Raw genomic sequence first — 15566 nt, forward strand, 5'->3', positions numbered from 1 at the left:
AGAAGAGACAAAACACAAATTACAGCAGAGAGAAGACACAACGTTAATGACATGCAATTGTGGCCGATAATTATATGGAAGCTGAAAGAGAAGAATGTAAAAGAGAGGTGCTCACTGCATCATGGGAAGTCCCTCAGCAGGGTATGTCTATAGTAGCACATTAAAGTGTAGTTCAGAGTCACTGGAGCCTGCCCCAACTATAATCTGGATCAAAAACAAGAAAAGTTTTAAGTCTGATGTTAAAGGTAGAGATTGTGTCCGTTTCTTTAACTTAAACTCAGAGTTGATTCCACAACAGAAGAGCCTCATAACTGAACGTTCTGCCTTCCAATCTGCTTTTGGAGACTCTACCAGCCATAAGTATGAAGCACTCTGTTAGGATAATACGCTACATTAAGGTCTTTAAGATAGAAGGGAGCTTGGTCATTAAGAGCTTTGTATATGAGGAGCAGGATTCTGAATTCTATTCTTGAAGAGAAGCTAAAATGGGAGAATTAATATCTTTGTTGGCAGAAGTCTCGCTGCAGCATTTTGGATCAGCTGGTGGTTTATTAGCATTACTGGGAGATCCTGATCATAAGGAATTACAATAGAGCACAGAAGTAACATAAGCTTCCTGGTAAAGGGGTTTGTTTTCATTCCATTGTTGCTTGTTTAAAGGGAATCAGTTGGATTTTCTGAGTTTCTATTTATAACTTGGCAACTTACTATATGAAAGACTCTTATACGTCTCATACCTTTGTAAAGTGGCGCTACATATATAAAACAGATTTAATCTGAGCTAAATTAAAGTACAGGGGTCCTCGACTTACGTTGGCTGAGTTGATTGCGAAAATGTAAACAAAGTTGTTACATGCATCACTATATTGATCAGTTCTTCGGAAAAGTCATGAATACCAACGACTTTCATGCATGTATGAGTCATTTTACAAGAAGATAACAGAATATGTTGCACTGCTTTTACTGTTTTATGCTTGGGAGCCATAATGAAGGGCAGAAAGTTAGCAAATGTAGCACAATCCAAGGTGGCGCACAGCTGGCAAATGTAAACAAAGCCATGTATTGTGCCGTGTGACGACCTGTTCTTCCACTCCGCTCGCCAACTAGTTCCATGTAACCAGTTCCGATATAACAACAAAACGCCGTAGGTCAAGGACGTCGTAAACCGAGGACCCCCTGTACTGGCAGCATCCCTGGATCACATTCAGAGATGTTCTTTCTTAACACAGAAAGTGTCTGTCATAAACTGATGACAAAAGAGCAGATTTAACTGCGTGAAAATACTGTAAATGTCCTGGACATGAACTGATATGTAAATATATGTTTTAAGTTTTTATACTTCACAAAGTGTCAGCTCTTTCATAACTTGCATGTTACATCACTAGGAAATATCTAAAATAACATGATGCTAATTTCATGTCTTTTGGCAAATGCTGAAAAATGCACTTATTTCATCTATTTACTTTTATATTAATTATTGCTAATATTCACAGTTGTGCTGATTACAGTGTTTCACCACAACATCTCCCTGTTTACACTTTACATCATCAGATAAATGCTTCTCATGCCAAGTGCCTCAACAAGCACCACTGTGAAGTCATCATTCCTCATCAGTGGATCCTGTCTCCCTCCTTAATCTCAATTCCCATTAAATCTGTCATGACAGCGCAGATGTTGTGTTACAACATGAACTGAGGTGCACTAATAAAGCTCGTTGTCAAACACCCAGGGAGAAAACTCACACGGGCAAGGAGGGAAACTCCACAAAGAAAGGGTCCAGACAAAACTGCTGCAGCACTGTAATCTACAAGGGATGTGAGAGGTATAAAATGAACAGAAAAACAGAATTAAATCATTGATTGCAATGCGATTCATTCTAAATGTGATCAAATTCAACATGATTGAACTTTTGGGACATTTACTGTCAAGACGGTGCTGCATTTTGTCATGTTTACCGTCAATTTAATGCTTTTACCTGAACTTTTATCATCATCTGAACCCAAAGTCAACGATTTGTGCTCTTCCACTCATCATTTTCTCTGTTCAAGATGGAAATCCATCACTTAACTGGCTACATCTTTACCTTTTTGGTGATGCAAAGCTGTCTGGAAATCTAACCTGGAAAGCAAACGAAGTGAATTTAGTCACTTGTTAGGTCAAACAACAGCTTAGGTGAATGGATCACACAAAACACCTCTGCCAACCACATTTGCATCTGGATAAAAACAAACAAAAAATAACTTTAAGGAGGATATTTATTGTATTATACCTTGACCTTGTGATATGTCCTTAAATGAGTCAATCAAATAAAAAAACATACATTTAACATTCTTAACTCCCCAATCCCTTAAATAAAAGAAGAAAAAAGAGATATTACACTCAAACATCCAGGCAAACATAAATAAGGTATTTTTCTTTTACATCCTAACAGTGTGCAAACAAAACATCACATTTTCCTTATATATATATATTATTGTAAACTTATATAAGCCCCTTATTGATGCTGTGAATAGTGCAGAGAAAGTGGTGATCACACTTTGGGAAGACTTGAGAGACTTGCTTGGTGTTGGTGAGCGTGAAGCAGTGAGGAGGGGGACATGCTGCAGACGGACAGATGGTCGACCATCTGCACGAAAGACAGCACTGGTTTTGGATTCACAGTTTTTTTTTTTGTGCAGTTTCGGGGAGTTTTCTGTTGGCAGGTAAACACTGTCCTCCGGGGGAGAAGAAGACAAAGTAAACATGGACCACAGCGCCTCAGCAGCACCTCGGTTAAGTGAAAATATCTCTATTAGCTAATCCCATACAGAGAAGGAAAGAACTGAAACTGGTGCACATGAAAACCAGAAAACAGTGTGAGCAGAAAAGCATCCTCAAGGTGATTTTTGACATTTTGAATATGGGGAGTGGCTCTAGATGTGCTAATCGGTTACTGCAGCAACCGACAAATGAAATGAAACACTGAAGGATTCTTTTTTTTTTGGTTATTTTCAATCCAATATGTTTAGCTGGCTAAAGTCATGGAGAGTACAGTAAAGAGGAAGTGAAAAATTGACGAACAAAATTTAGTTTTTCACCAGTTAGTGAAGAAACAAAATACAATAAATGACACTTGCCTTACGAAGGGGTCGTCATCAACATCATTCAAGAGCTGAAACATGCTCTGTGATTTCTGCAAATAGGTCAGGAGGAGTGGTGTAAAGTAACTAAATACATTTACTCAAGTATTGCAAGTTAGTTAAGTACAGTTTGGGGGTATTCACACTCCTTTATACTTCCACTTCACTACATTTACTTGACAACTTAAGTTACTTTTCATGTTCACATTAATAGAACTAAATATAATCAACAAATAAATTCTGATGTATTACAGGTGAGAAGTCCTGGCTTATTATTAGATAAAGATGAAATTGTATTGATGCCCCAGGCACAGGGGAATTTAGAAGTACCCATCTGTAAATATTAAAATCAGCTTCATCTTTACCAGCTGCAAACACATGAATACATCAATGATTATTATCTAAATATACAACAAATGTTATTCTGTAAAGGAGTATTCTGCATCTGCATGAGTACTTGGAGCATATTTTCATGCTACAACATTTAATGCAGGACTTCTACTTGTATTTCCAGACTCTGGTGTTATTTTTGCTTCAGTCCAACATCTCAGGGTCTCCTCAGAGGGTCAGAGACAAGGCGGAGACTGTGGGTGGAGAAAATGAACAAAGGGTCAAGCGATTCTAACAGGACTGCATTTGATCACAAGAGAGGAAAAAAGCCGCCTCATGGGGATGGTTTTATGGTCGGAAACACCATTTCTATCCCATGCATGTACCTGGTTTTCATGTGCTCAGGTTATGAGAGAAACTAAACACTATAAGGGTCATTTAATCTCAAACCACCACATTTTTAGAACCATTTCTGCTCAACTATTTCTGATTTGCCTTAAATTTTTAAAGCATAAATTATGGATCTTTATAAAGACATGTCTGACATTTTAGCAACTAAAACAATTTGTCATCGACCCACTTGCAGCACACTGACATTTGAGGCTGTTTGAACGACAATATCTCAGCAACTATGAAAGATAAAAAACTGAATTTTTCACTCTTATTTTTATCATGTATTGATACAGAATCTGAACTGGACAAGTAGGTCAAATAATCTCGGATTGAGGGCGAGTTGAAATACGGGAAAAAGTCACATCTTTTTGAGCATACATAACAAAAAAAAAAAAAAAAAAACTCGATCGTGCAGAAGTCGACTAGTGATTATTTCTGAACCATCTCGAGCTGCATGTCACAATAACACAAAACAAATCACATAGAATACTTTAAAAATCCAATACTTGGCCACAAAAATGAAAAAAATATTTTTTTTTCATTGAACTTTCAGAACTGACTGAGTAGGTATGACTAGATGTACCAGAAAAAGAGGCCTAATTCAAGTAGAACAGAGATTTGGAGTTTAGTTCTCCAGATTCTTTTCCAAACAGGGACATATTTTCCATTTTTGGACCACATTTTGTCAGTATCAACCTTTGCTTGGAGGAGACTGGCAATGTATTTCAGTGTAACTATCATCGAAATATGTGCTGAAAGAGGCTCAATGGCCATTTAAAATAAAACTTTCTCAGAAAGTATTTGATATATCACTCTAAAATCTTCCATTATTAATATCCATAGTTAATTATGGAAATGCTTCAAGCAAATCAGAGATGGCTGAGCAGTGGCAGCCTGATGATTTGAGATGGAATAGCCCATAAATAACAATCATTAAATGCAGCACGAACTGCAGAGTGAAGAAAGAAACATTAGAGGTTGTAGGAGGATTAGATTTTGCTGTCAGGTTGGTGACGTGTCAATGGTGTGGTGCTGAGTGAATCTTATGAGGCCCTGCTGGTCAGCAGTGTCCGAACGGAGCCTGTGTGTTCAGGGGTCTCTGGACAATGACGGCGTTCGCCAAATCCGCCTCTTCCAGACTCAACTCTTTGTCGCCGAGCTCTCGGAAAGGAACTGACGTGGTGAGGACGAAGGGTGGGCAGCTCCTCTGGCAGCGCGCGACGAAATCCTGAACATCATGGATCCTGGAAAAGAAATATGAATAAAAGATCGAGGAAAAAAACGGATAATAAAAGGCAGAAATATTCCCCGCTGAACATGTCTGCTCTCATTCAGCTGCAGAGCATTCCCAGTCAAATACTCTACTCCCTATCATGCCACGTGATTTCCCTCTGAAGCACTATACTAGTAACATCATCTATTATTAATACCGGCCCGACATATACAAGCAATCCTATAGCAGCCCTCGCACACTGAGGGTTGGAGGAGTCCAGGCCCTGCTGTCTTTTAGCTCCTAACCCTGTTATATAAATGCTGCATCAGAGTTACGCAATCCCTCTCTGGGGATTTTATAGATCCACGCCGTTGCTACATCTCAGATTATGTTTTCTGCAGCCCCATGCACTGTGGCAGGGGATCTAACATGCACCATGCCTTCAGCCTTCAAACTCCAGCAGACTAGAACAAAGCATTACGTAATCCTAAAACAAACCCCCCCCTCCACCTCCAGAGCTACAACAAACATCCCTTGAACTACTTCTTTCCCTGCTTTGCTTGAGATTACGGGATTTACAGACAAGCACAGGAGGAGCAGAGAGTGCCAAGATATTCCTCGCACAGACTCCTCCGTCTTCAGCATGCAGATTGTATTTGATATTTGACGTCAGGCCGGCAGGTTGGAGATGTGAGGTGAAGCGGTGCGTTTGGGATGGTGCTACTCACCGATGCGATAGGTTAAACCTCTGCACCAGTCTCCTGCCGTCAGCCAACCAGATCTGCAGCGAGGTAACGGGAAGGGTGTGGTCTAGTGTTACCATGGGAATAGGAGGAGATTCTCCGTCCTCGTGCACAGATGGTGACCTGGCCACAACTCTGGGTGCAACACTGGGAATGGACAGGAATCAAATAAAAGAACAGATTAAACGCCAGTGAGAAGCGAGCACAGCAGGAGCAGAGAGAATGGTCTCACTGTGATAGCTGCTAGGTGTGAGGACAGGAAGTATAGACTGCCAGATATTATTTGGACTCACTGGAGCTGTTGGTATTCATGCAGTGATGCTGTGAAAATGTTGAGGTTCTCAGTTTAGGAGGCCGACTGTCTGCTTGGTCAGATCTGCTGCTGGAAATTTTTCATACCTGGATTTAGGAGGACACCTAGTGGTGTAAAGTCATATGGTGGTAGGACTGATGGTACAGTAGCTTTGAAACTTGAGGCAGAACAACTCTACATTCTCTATACACCGACTAATCCTCATTAGGGTCACAGTGGGCTGGAGTCTATCCCAGCTGACACCTTGGACAGGTCGCAAGTCTATCACAGGGCTTCATATAGAGACAAACAATCACACTCATATTTACACTTATTGTAGCTGATGCCTTTTAAGAGTCCTTAGGTTGCCATGACAACACAGGAAGTTGGTCATTTTACAATCATTAAGCACATTTTATTTTGGAAAACAGTGTTAGAATAGTTGTTCCGATGTACTTTTGGTTATTTTGTCCTGGTAAAAATAAGAATTTTTAGTCTATTTTTTGTTTGATTTATTTGTTCTGGTTAATAAAGTTGTATTGCATGTCATGTGACTCACGACGTGGACGTGAGGCGCAGCGCAGTGTGTGCCAGAATACCAAAAACACCCCACTACAGCAAACTTCCACAGACCAAGAATGAAATTTCTTCAACATATTTAAACTACAATAGGTACACGCTGGTTTCAATTTTCCTCAAGATTAATAAAGTATCTATCTATCTATCTATCTATCTATGATTGCATTGTCCTGCATATCACACCTACACAGAAAAACACATGTAGACAGCAGTTGTTTACAGATTACACAGTAGCATCGTGTTAATGTGTCGAGCACAGTGGACAGACACAGTACAGGATATCTGAGAACTAAAGACTCTCTGCTGTGTTTCTCCATCGATGGAAAGCGTGTACAGATCAAAGCACCTCCAAAAACCTGGCAGCAACAACTTCAATTCCAACCCTTTCAGTGATGAATTCTAAAGAAGCTGACGATGAAGAATCACCTCGCACAGTTTCTCCTCAGACCAAATTTCCGTTTTAAACAACAGTTGCTTTCCTGGCACATGCAAAGTAGGAATTCTGGCAGTCTGGACAGTCCACACGGTCACAAATTTTTGGGATGCTCGCAGAATTGGGTGAGCTACAGAATTTACAACACGCGAATCTTTGTGTTCTCAGATAATGAAAGAATTAATTTGCTTTAAGTAAGAGTCAGAGAGAGTGGTAGAGAGGGGAAAACATGGTGGAAGAATACACTACTGCATGTGCAAAAATGCAATGTTCTGTTAACTTCTAACTAGAACTCAGTCAGAACGCTGCTTGGTCACTTTTATAATAAGATCCAACCCAAACCTGTGATATTCTCTAAAAAGCTCATCCAAACTACATCGATGACCACCAGTTTCCCAAAGTTCTCTGTTTTGCAGGATGTCCTGTTAAGTCTCATTTTTCATTTGATTTAGCCCCTCATTTGTGGAAGCTTCCAATAAATCCGAGCGACCATCAAACTGAAATGACCTACTTATTAAATATCATAATCCAACATTGCATTTCGCCGTTTGGTCTCCAGAGAATCGGCCTCACATGCGGAAACAAACAGATGAATATGCAGGTGTTCAAGCAGTCAGAAAGCATGACACTGCAAGGTATAAAAGGAGGTGAGACATGGGTATAAAGTGTAGTCTAACAGCAGTAATGATTCAGTATTTATTACTACATTATTACTCAGTAGTTACGGGTCGGCTCACACCAACAATCCATGAATCCGGCCTTCATTCTGATCTCGACTGCACACCTGTAATGTTTCATGACTGAATCTTCCACAGTTGTGACACTTCTGACAACATCTGTCCTCACGCATCCACACAGATATGACAAACACTTGGAAAGTATTCCCTGTGGTGTCTTCAGGCTACAACACCGTCACAGTTCATAACCTCCACAACAACAGTCTCTCACCTGCCCAGTCGGTATCCTCGCCCACTAAAGGGGTGAAAGGCCTTCTTCTTGGGAACATAATTCTCCTCGGTCAGATCCTCCACGCTGATCTCCAGCTCCTCCTCCTCTGCTCTGCTCTCCCACTCCGCCGGAAGCTCCCTGAGACGGAGTTAAGATCAGGTTTGGAGTCTAGTCAGATCGATCAACATGACAAATGAGCTGCATTAATGAGCGCTATGCTTCATCTATGTTCCATCGCCTGCTGGTGGACTGCAGGAGGGACATCTTTACTGCTGAGCTCCTCTCTGGAGACTGATGGGGTTTGGCTGTAAGAGCGAACCGATGAATTGATCCAAGACAGAAATGAAGCTAAATGTGACCCAAGTAGAACCTCTGACCTGTGCTGGAGATATTGGACTTTAAAACTCAAAGAGCCCAAAGGGTTCAATTAATCAGACGCTCGGTGACTAAATGTTCCTTTGTGCTGTTTTGAAGTTAGTTCATGCAGAAAAGAGCTCACATGAGGCTCAGAGTTGATTGAAAGTTGAAATTTAGAATGAGGTGGAGTTAAGTGTTAATGTAGGGAGAAAAGAGTTAATCACGTAAATAAGTGAGCGCAGTACTCTGCCAAGTCTGCTCAGTCGTATCATTTCCGACGGACAAAATCTTGAAAAAATTCATGGCAGAAATCACGACACTATAGATGTACCCACAAACAAAATGACCTTGGACGTGTGTGCTATGCATGTGTACATTATGTACAGATACTGAATCATGGAACCTAAATATGTAGCGGGCAGCAGGGATTGATGGGACTCGGAAACATACTATAAGCCGCATCACTGCCAAAATCTAAATCAGCTGGTCCTTGTGTCTTTTCTGACTTTCACTGAAAATTTCATCCAAATCCGTTGGTCCGTTTTTGAGGAATGTTGCTAACAGACAGACAAACCAACGCCGGCTGTCACATAGCTAAATATAATTAGGTTAAAAACAGAAAATGACACGACATTGTAGACCGAGCAGAGTCAAACTTGTGCACTCTGAGAAAAAATCTATTACAAATTAAAGGATATTATTTATTTACTTTACTTGTATTTACACAATTTTAAAAAAAAGCCTCTCTTGGACCACACGGATCTTTTTCAGCCATGTGGTGCCATAAAAACTCTGAACGCAAGCATTGTATGTCACATGATGTACTGTCCAATCTCATGGCAAATATGTACATATGTGGCTTTTCCTGTATGTCTCAATGACACTATAAGGGACAATAATGTAAACGTGACCTATGTATGAATAGCAGACTTCTGTCACTTGAACAGTAGTTATGCTCCTAACAACAATTTTCAAAACGTAACAACAAATTTTAATATTATCGCAAAAAACAAATTCAGAGCCATTTGAAATCGTTGTTCATACTCTTCTTGACCTTAAAGAGTATTTAAAACGTGTGACACTCTGTTTTGTGCATATGAACGATGCACAAAGTGTCATACAACATAACGATAAGTCACTTGAAAGTTAAAAGCTAAGAAATAACTTTTTTTAGTAACTTGCAGGATAACATTCTCATGCCTGTGCTGAATGTGGTTACAGATTGCTCCAGTTAAGTGGTTATATCTCTGTTTATTTTGACACAGCCTAAATAAACCTCGTTTTCATTTTCTAGACCAAACTACTGACAGACCGCCAAATAATGCTGGTTTTACCAGATGTCATTTGTGCTACTTATCACCTTGCTGATTTACAACACCCAAACGTCCTTATAAAGGAGACAACAGCCCAGCCAGCAGTTCACTGCGTCTAGCCAGGGCTTCAGCTGACCCGCGCTATGCTTTAATAAAATATTAATGATTAGTTTAAGTGACTAGGATTCCTGGTGCCGACTACAGAGGGCAGAAACGTTTCATCGTTTAGTCGATTAATCGTCCATATAAATATTTAACTGATTGATAAAGCCAGTAAGTCTAGGTCTAAAAATGATTCTATAAGACTAGTCAATAAAAGAAAGAGAGAAACATTTTAGGGAAAAGCAAGGATGCTTTAAGAAAGAGTTATTTGGTATTTATGAAACTTTATTTGGTCGGGTCAGCGGTTTTAACTTGGGACATCCTTAACAAGTTGTTTTCCAATCCAGGTCATTAAATATTTAGTTTCTGCTGATACTCAGTCCCAATCCAATACTATTTCAAGGATGATACACTCTTCAAGTGCAGTAAAGTTACTAAAATCAATCCAGTGTACATGCTTGACAACCCAATATCTCTGCAGTGCAGTAAGAAAAAAAACCTTGCATTTCTGCATCCAAGCTGTGTTTCTTAATGTCAATTTTAGGAAAGCTACAGCAGAACAACAACTGAAATGTAGTGTGGCAAGGATAGAGTGGACTGTGACTCCACAAGCTCCAAAACATGTTGAAAACTTCTATTTTCTGCATGCATATAAGAAAATGTATTGTGGATCAGCTGTAGCACCTGGTTGTTCCACCTGGTGAAGCCTCCTATTGTTTAACATTTGGACTACTGACAGCTCCATGTTGGCAAGAAGAGAGCATTGTTGCAGTTTAGCTAGCAATGGGCACTGTGACAAAGCCTGCTGTGATGCTTAATGACTAGGATTGCGTTCCTACATGAATAATAATTTGCCTGCTGACTGCAACAGCGACATTAGCACAGGTTACATGTCTACTGTGCTCAAGGAGTATTAGCGATTCCTCGATTAGTTATTGACAATAGTGCTAATTATTAAAATTATTCAAGAATTGTACCCCACACTGTCCTGGCAATTGCGATTTTGGCTTCCCACATTTAAATGAATGTGATAGTCTGCAATATCTATGTTGAAAAAAATGCTACGCTCATAGAAAACAACCCGTATAGACGAAGTCTCCTGATTTTAACTTAAGCAAATCTGATATTAAAACACCTTCATTCCCACGATTCAAAGCTATTGTTAGTCATAAACCAGTCTGAGCTGCTTCAGTGCAGTAACTGAATGGAGACTAGAAGCGTCTCTGTGTACAGCTGCCTAGCGAGCATGCACTGTAACCATAGACTGCATATAAAGATGGACGTAGCATCTGGCTCCAAAATTGAAGCCCACCCGGAAGTGTCAAAAACTTGCAATATCACGCCGTCCGCTAGGATTGGCTCCAAAAAGCTTTTGCTCCATAGACCCCAATTCATTTTTGGAAAAAATAAAATTTGATAGACTGATTTTCTACAGCTCAGGATTTTTTTCCCGTTAGTTTTCATGGTCAAAATGAGAGATCAGGTGGCCGATCTTAAAACAGATCAATACTGAATTTTAAATAAATCATTAAAGTTGGCGGAGCCAGGGGGCGTGGCTATACTTGATTGACAGTCCCATTGACTGGTCCTGCCCCTAGTTGCTCTCCGGTCCAGCCTGTTTGATGACGCTTTTTACATCACTGGCTCCAAAAAATCCAAAATGGCGACCAGGAAGTAGCAAAATCCGGGCTTCATTTTCTCGGCGTTGAAACCAACGGGTGACGTCACGGTTAGTTCACGCCTGACTGTAACCTGCATGTGAGGCGTTTAGGGGACATTGGTAAATTGTAGTGTCTGCGGATAATGAGATGTTCAGCAAATGAGGCATTTTGGGTACAATTACATTTATATTTTGCCTCCAGGAGATGCACTGACTTCAGCAGAACATTATTTGAAGTCCTATGTCGATGCAGATTTGAATATTAGGACTGTAGCACAACATGGAAGGGAAAGTAGTGCTCTGTTAAAATTGCAGATAAAATCAATCAGTCGTTGTGATAAATAAACATGATTTCAATATTGATTGAAATAATTGTGATTACAGAAAAGTCTGGAGATGAAAGTAACACTTGTTTTCCATTAGCTCGAGAACAATTTGCACTTTAAAAGCAATTTATTGCAACAATCCTTTCTGGCCGGTCTGCACTCGTTGAAGCAATTTGACTGAGACACCAATATTAATTTAAAAACCCAAACCAGAGCGTAAGATATGAGGATCCTTTTGTGCTTTAAGGCAGAGAATTCTTACTTAATACACCTTTAATACTCAAAGGATTTTCTGGCTCAGACAATTAAACTCACCCTCTTTTAATGGCATCCAGGAAATCTTGATTTTCTGGAACAGAGTAGCTTCGAAAGTCCTCATCATTGACAGTAAAACCGTCCTTCCACAGCCTCACCACCATCTCCACCTGGAATAAAGGCAGAAGCTGGTTGTTTGGCCTTTAAAATGTCAGAAAATGGTGATAAATGTCCACCAGGGTTTCCCAAAGCCCAAAATGATGTCCTCAAATGTCATTTTCTTGTCCATAACCCAAAAATATTCTGTTTACTGTCATAGAGGAGCAAAGAAACCAGAAAATATCCACACTTAAGAAGCTGGAATTAGAGGATTTTGACTTTCATAGTTGCCAATAAATTTAATAGTTGACAACTAATCAATTAATCACTTCAGCTAAATGGACTTCAACATAGATTAGATTCGGTGAGGTGAAAGTGTCTCTGACCTTTGAAGTCCCTGAGGCATCGTAACAGATCTTCTCCACCTCATCAAGGAGGTCTTCAACTGAGAAACTGCGGCTCATTGGAACCTCCTCTTCATCATTTGTCTCACTGACAACCCTTTAAGAGACACAGAAGTGTTCAGCTGTTTATCTTTCTTACTGAATTCAACCTGAAGGTTCACGGTATTGTCCAGAGGCTCAAAGTGATGAGTTTCAATCAATCAAAATACAATAGTATAGGTTTCAAAGTCACTCCTCAGTCAAATTATTTTCTCATTCAAAATACTTTAGGGTCAATATATAATTGCAGGACTTTTTTTTTTAATCATAATTGACATTTTTTGCTGTTTTCAGGCCCAAAATCAACATGGCCGCCTACAATGAAACACCACATGACATTTTTACACAAAGATTCTTCTAAATATTATATATACAACTGAGTAAAATTGAAAGCTATTTATAAAGATATTGTAGTAAACCTGTTGACGTGACATAAATCCACACTTGACTCACACACTACTTTATATTAAATAACTCAGAAAGTCTTGGAGTCTGGCCAGTCTTTTCTTCAGGAGGAAATGACATCATGTGGAGCAGGTCATGTGATCTGGAATTAACACACTTCCTTGAAAGGTGTTTTTGTAACGGGTAGCTTAGTTGAAAGCGATTTCTCGGACACAGATACAATTTGTTATTTTCCAATCCAATCCAATCCAGCTTTATTTACATAGCATTTTTACCAACCACCGATTGACCTAAAGTGCTGTACATACATGTACACACATGTACATGTATGCACACCTGTGCACTAATCATGGTGTCTAATCAGCATCTTGATATGACACACCTGTGAGGTGGGATGGATTATCTCAGCAAATGAGAAGTGCTCACTATCACAGATTTGTGAACAATATTTGAGAGAAATGGTGATATTGTGTATGTGGAAAAAGCTTTAGATCTTTGAGTTCATCTCATAAAAAATGGGAGCAAAAACAAAAGTGTTGCGTTTATATTTCTGTTGAGTGTAATTAAAACAGCTCAGTCTTAAACATCTTGAGCAATAAAAATGCAACCTGCACAATAAATCAGCAGCAATGTGCTTCAAAAACAGAATGTAGAACTGCAGGACAAGTACTTCTGAAAGTCTAAGCAAAGTTTGCCGAAGTACCTGAGTACAGTTTTGAATGCAGGACTTCTATTAGTTGTGGAGTAATTTCACAATGTGACGTTTCTGCTTTTACTGAAGCAAAGGACCTGAAAATTGTTTTCACCATCACTGTTATAATCCAGAAAAACCCAAATCTTCTGCTGCTGTTTCTCAAAGAAGAAATAAAAACCTTTATAAAATGTATGAAAACAGTTTTACTTTTAAAAAAATTCTAAAGTTCTATTAATATTATTTCCCCAAAAGTGTGCATTTAAAAAAATCTGAACAGTTTGACATTATTCCTTAAAAATGTTGTAAAATCAAAACAGTTTACTTGATATTACTTCTTTTATTTAATTGTTTTAATATTAAAAAGAAAAAACAAGGAATTAAGCCGAAAGTAAATAAACACTTTTAAAAAATTGTAAAAGTGATCCAAAACTATTGAATCAAACAAAAAAAATGTAATAAAATTTATGATCTAAAAAACATAAATACACATTTTCCGAAAAGAGTTAACATCGTGCATAAATAGAGTAATTTTAAGGAAATAATTAATACATAAATGTGGCAATAATAATAATAAGAACAATTTGTTTCACAAAACATAAACTGTATATATATATATATATATATATATATATATATATATATATATATGTGTAAACTGGTATGAAATCCAAAATTAAAAAGAATCAAATATTATTGTTAAATTCTAATAAATTTAATTGGTTACATTAATATTGTATTTAAGAAATAATAAAGTGGTTCAAATTATCCTAATGATACTGTTTTGCAATAAATATACATAAAAATATTATAAATTAATTTAAAAATACATATCTTGCCACTTACCACTGCTCATCCTTTTCACTCCCCACACTGTCAATCTCCTTCATGATGTTTTGTGTTTTCCATCTGAGAGAAGACGACACACACACGCACGCACACAGATGAGGCCTGGCAGCTTCAGAAACACGCTGCTGAACATTTATGATCATCTCTGCTACTCATTCTGAACATTTATTCCCTGCCAGCCACGTGTCTACACGATTAAAGTCCTAAAAACAACCTGATCGAGTCTTTTTCTAAAAGAGCTCATCGATCAGAACCAAACAACCAGCAGCCTGTGGCGCTGAACGGCAATTATGCAAGTGGGCGTCACAGGAACGTGGACGCGCTCAGACACGAGAAAACCCGGGTTAAACACGCGCGTTCACACACAGCAGCTGCTCTTTAGCACGCACGTATTGAGACAGAGGTCAAACGGTGCTTTACCAGTCCGCGTCGGCTCCGTTAATCCCGGTCTGCACATCTGCAGCCATAAGTTTCTTCTGCTGAGCAATGTGTGACGTAACAGCGCCGTAAGTCCCCTCGCTGCTGTCGTAAAATTGCTTAGCTCAGCACAGCGTCACACACACGGCAGGGATATATTTGTGTTGATCTAAAAATAGCACGGCATTAAAATTAAAACAGTAAACATGATCTAACATGCAAGAAATTAAAAAAATATAGATTCTTAAACTTTATGCATAAGTAACAAAATAAATGAAAATAAGACAAGTAAACTCAGAAAAACAACAAACAGAATAATAAATATATATATATAATTGGGTCAATATATCAGCTTCACACATATATATGATGCTGATATCCTACTGTACAAGTCCTGTCTTCAATATATTACTTAAGATAAAGCATGTCAGTACCATGAGAAACATATGTTGTATTACGTATTATAAAATGTCCCCTAAGACTTTTCTGCTGGAATATATCATTTTATTATTATTACATAATGTGTCATTATACTTGCACTTACAAACTTTATGAGCACAGGAGACAGACATGTTGTTTTATAATTATAGTGCACTTTT

General features: G+C 38.7%; 2 protein-coding genes across 5 annotated transcripts in view; both read right to left on the reverse strand.

Moving 5' to 3' along the window:
• mfsd2b (MFSD2 lysolipid transporter B, sphingolipid) overlaps positions 1-2117 on the reverse strand; it is a 33580-nt gene extending 31463 nt beyond the window's left edge. For 2 of the 4 annotated variants that reach the window (XM_022194694.2, XM_022194692.2), the window contains exons 1-2: positions 1743-2107; positions 116-204 (exon numbers count right to left, since the gene is read on the reverse strand). The gene's annotated coding sequence lies outside the window, so the exon portion shown is untranslated. Of the gene's footprint in view, positions 1-115; positions 909-1742 lie in introns of those variants that run through there. The other 2 variants (XM_022194695.2, XM_051960682.1) reach the window with 2 other exon arrangements.
• Positions 2118-2237: 120 nt separating this feature from the next.
• On the reverse strand, positions 2238-15110 carry ubxn2a (UBX domain protein 2A). The gene is made up of 7 exons (XM_022194698.2): positions 14971-15110; positions 14548-14610; positions 12549-12663; positions 12124-12233; positions 8051-8188; positions 5784-5945; positions 2238-5086 (listed from the first exon to the last, which is right to left on the reverse strand). The coding sequence occupies exons 2-7, from the start codon at positions 14589-14591 to the stop codon at positions 4903-4905; spliced, it is 753 nt and encodes a 250-aa protein (XP_022050390.1). The 5' UTR covers positions 14592-14610; positions 14971-15110; the 3' UTR covers positions 2238-4902.
• Positions 15111-15566: the final 456 nt, after the last annotated feature.

The sequence above is a fragment of the Acanthochromis polyacanthus genome, chromosome 16 (assembly GCF_021347895.1).
Source record: "Acanthochromis polyacanthus isolate Apoly-LR-REF ecotype Palm Island chromosome 16, KAUST_Apoly_ChrSc, whole genome shotgun sequence".
NCBI classification, from domain to species: domain Eukaryota; kingdom Metazoa; phylum Chordata; class Actinopteri; family Pomacentridae; genus Acanthochromis; species Acanthochromis polyacanthus.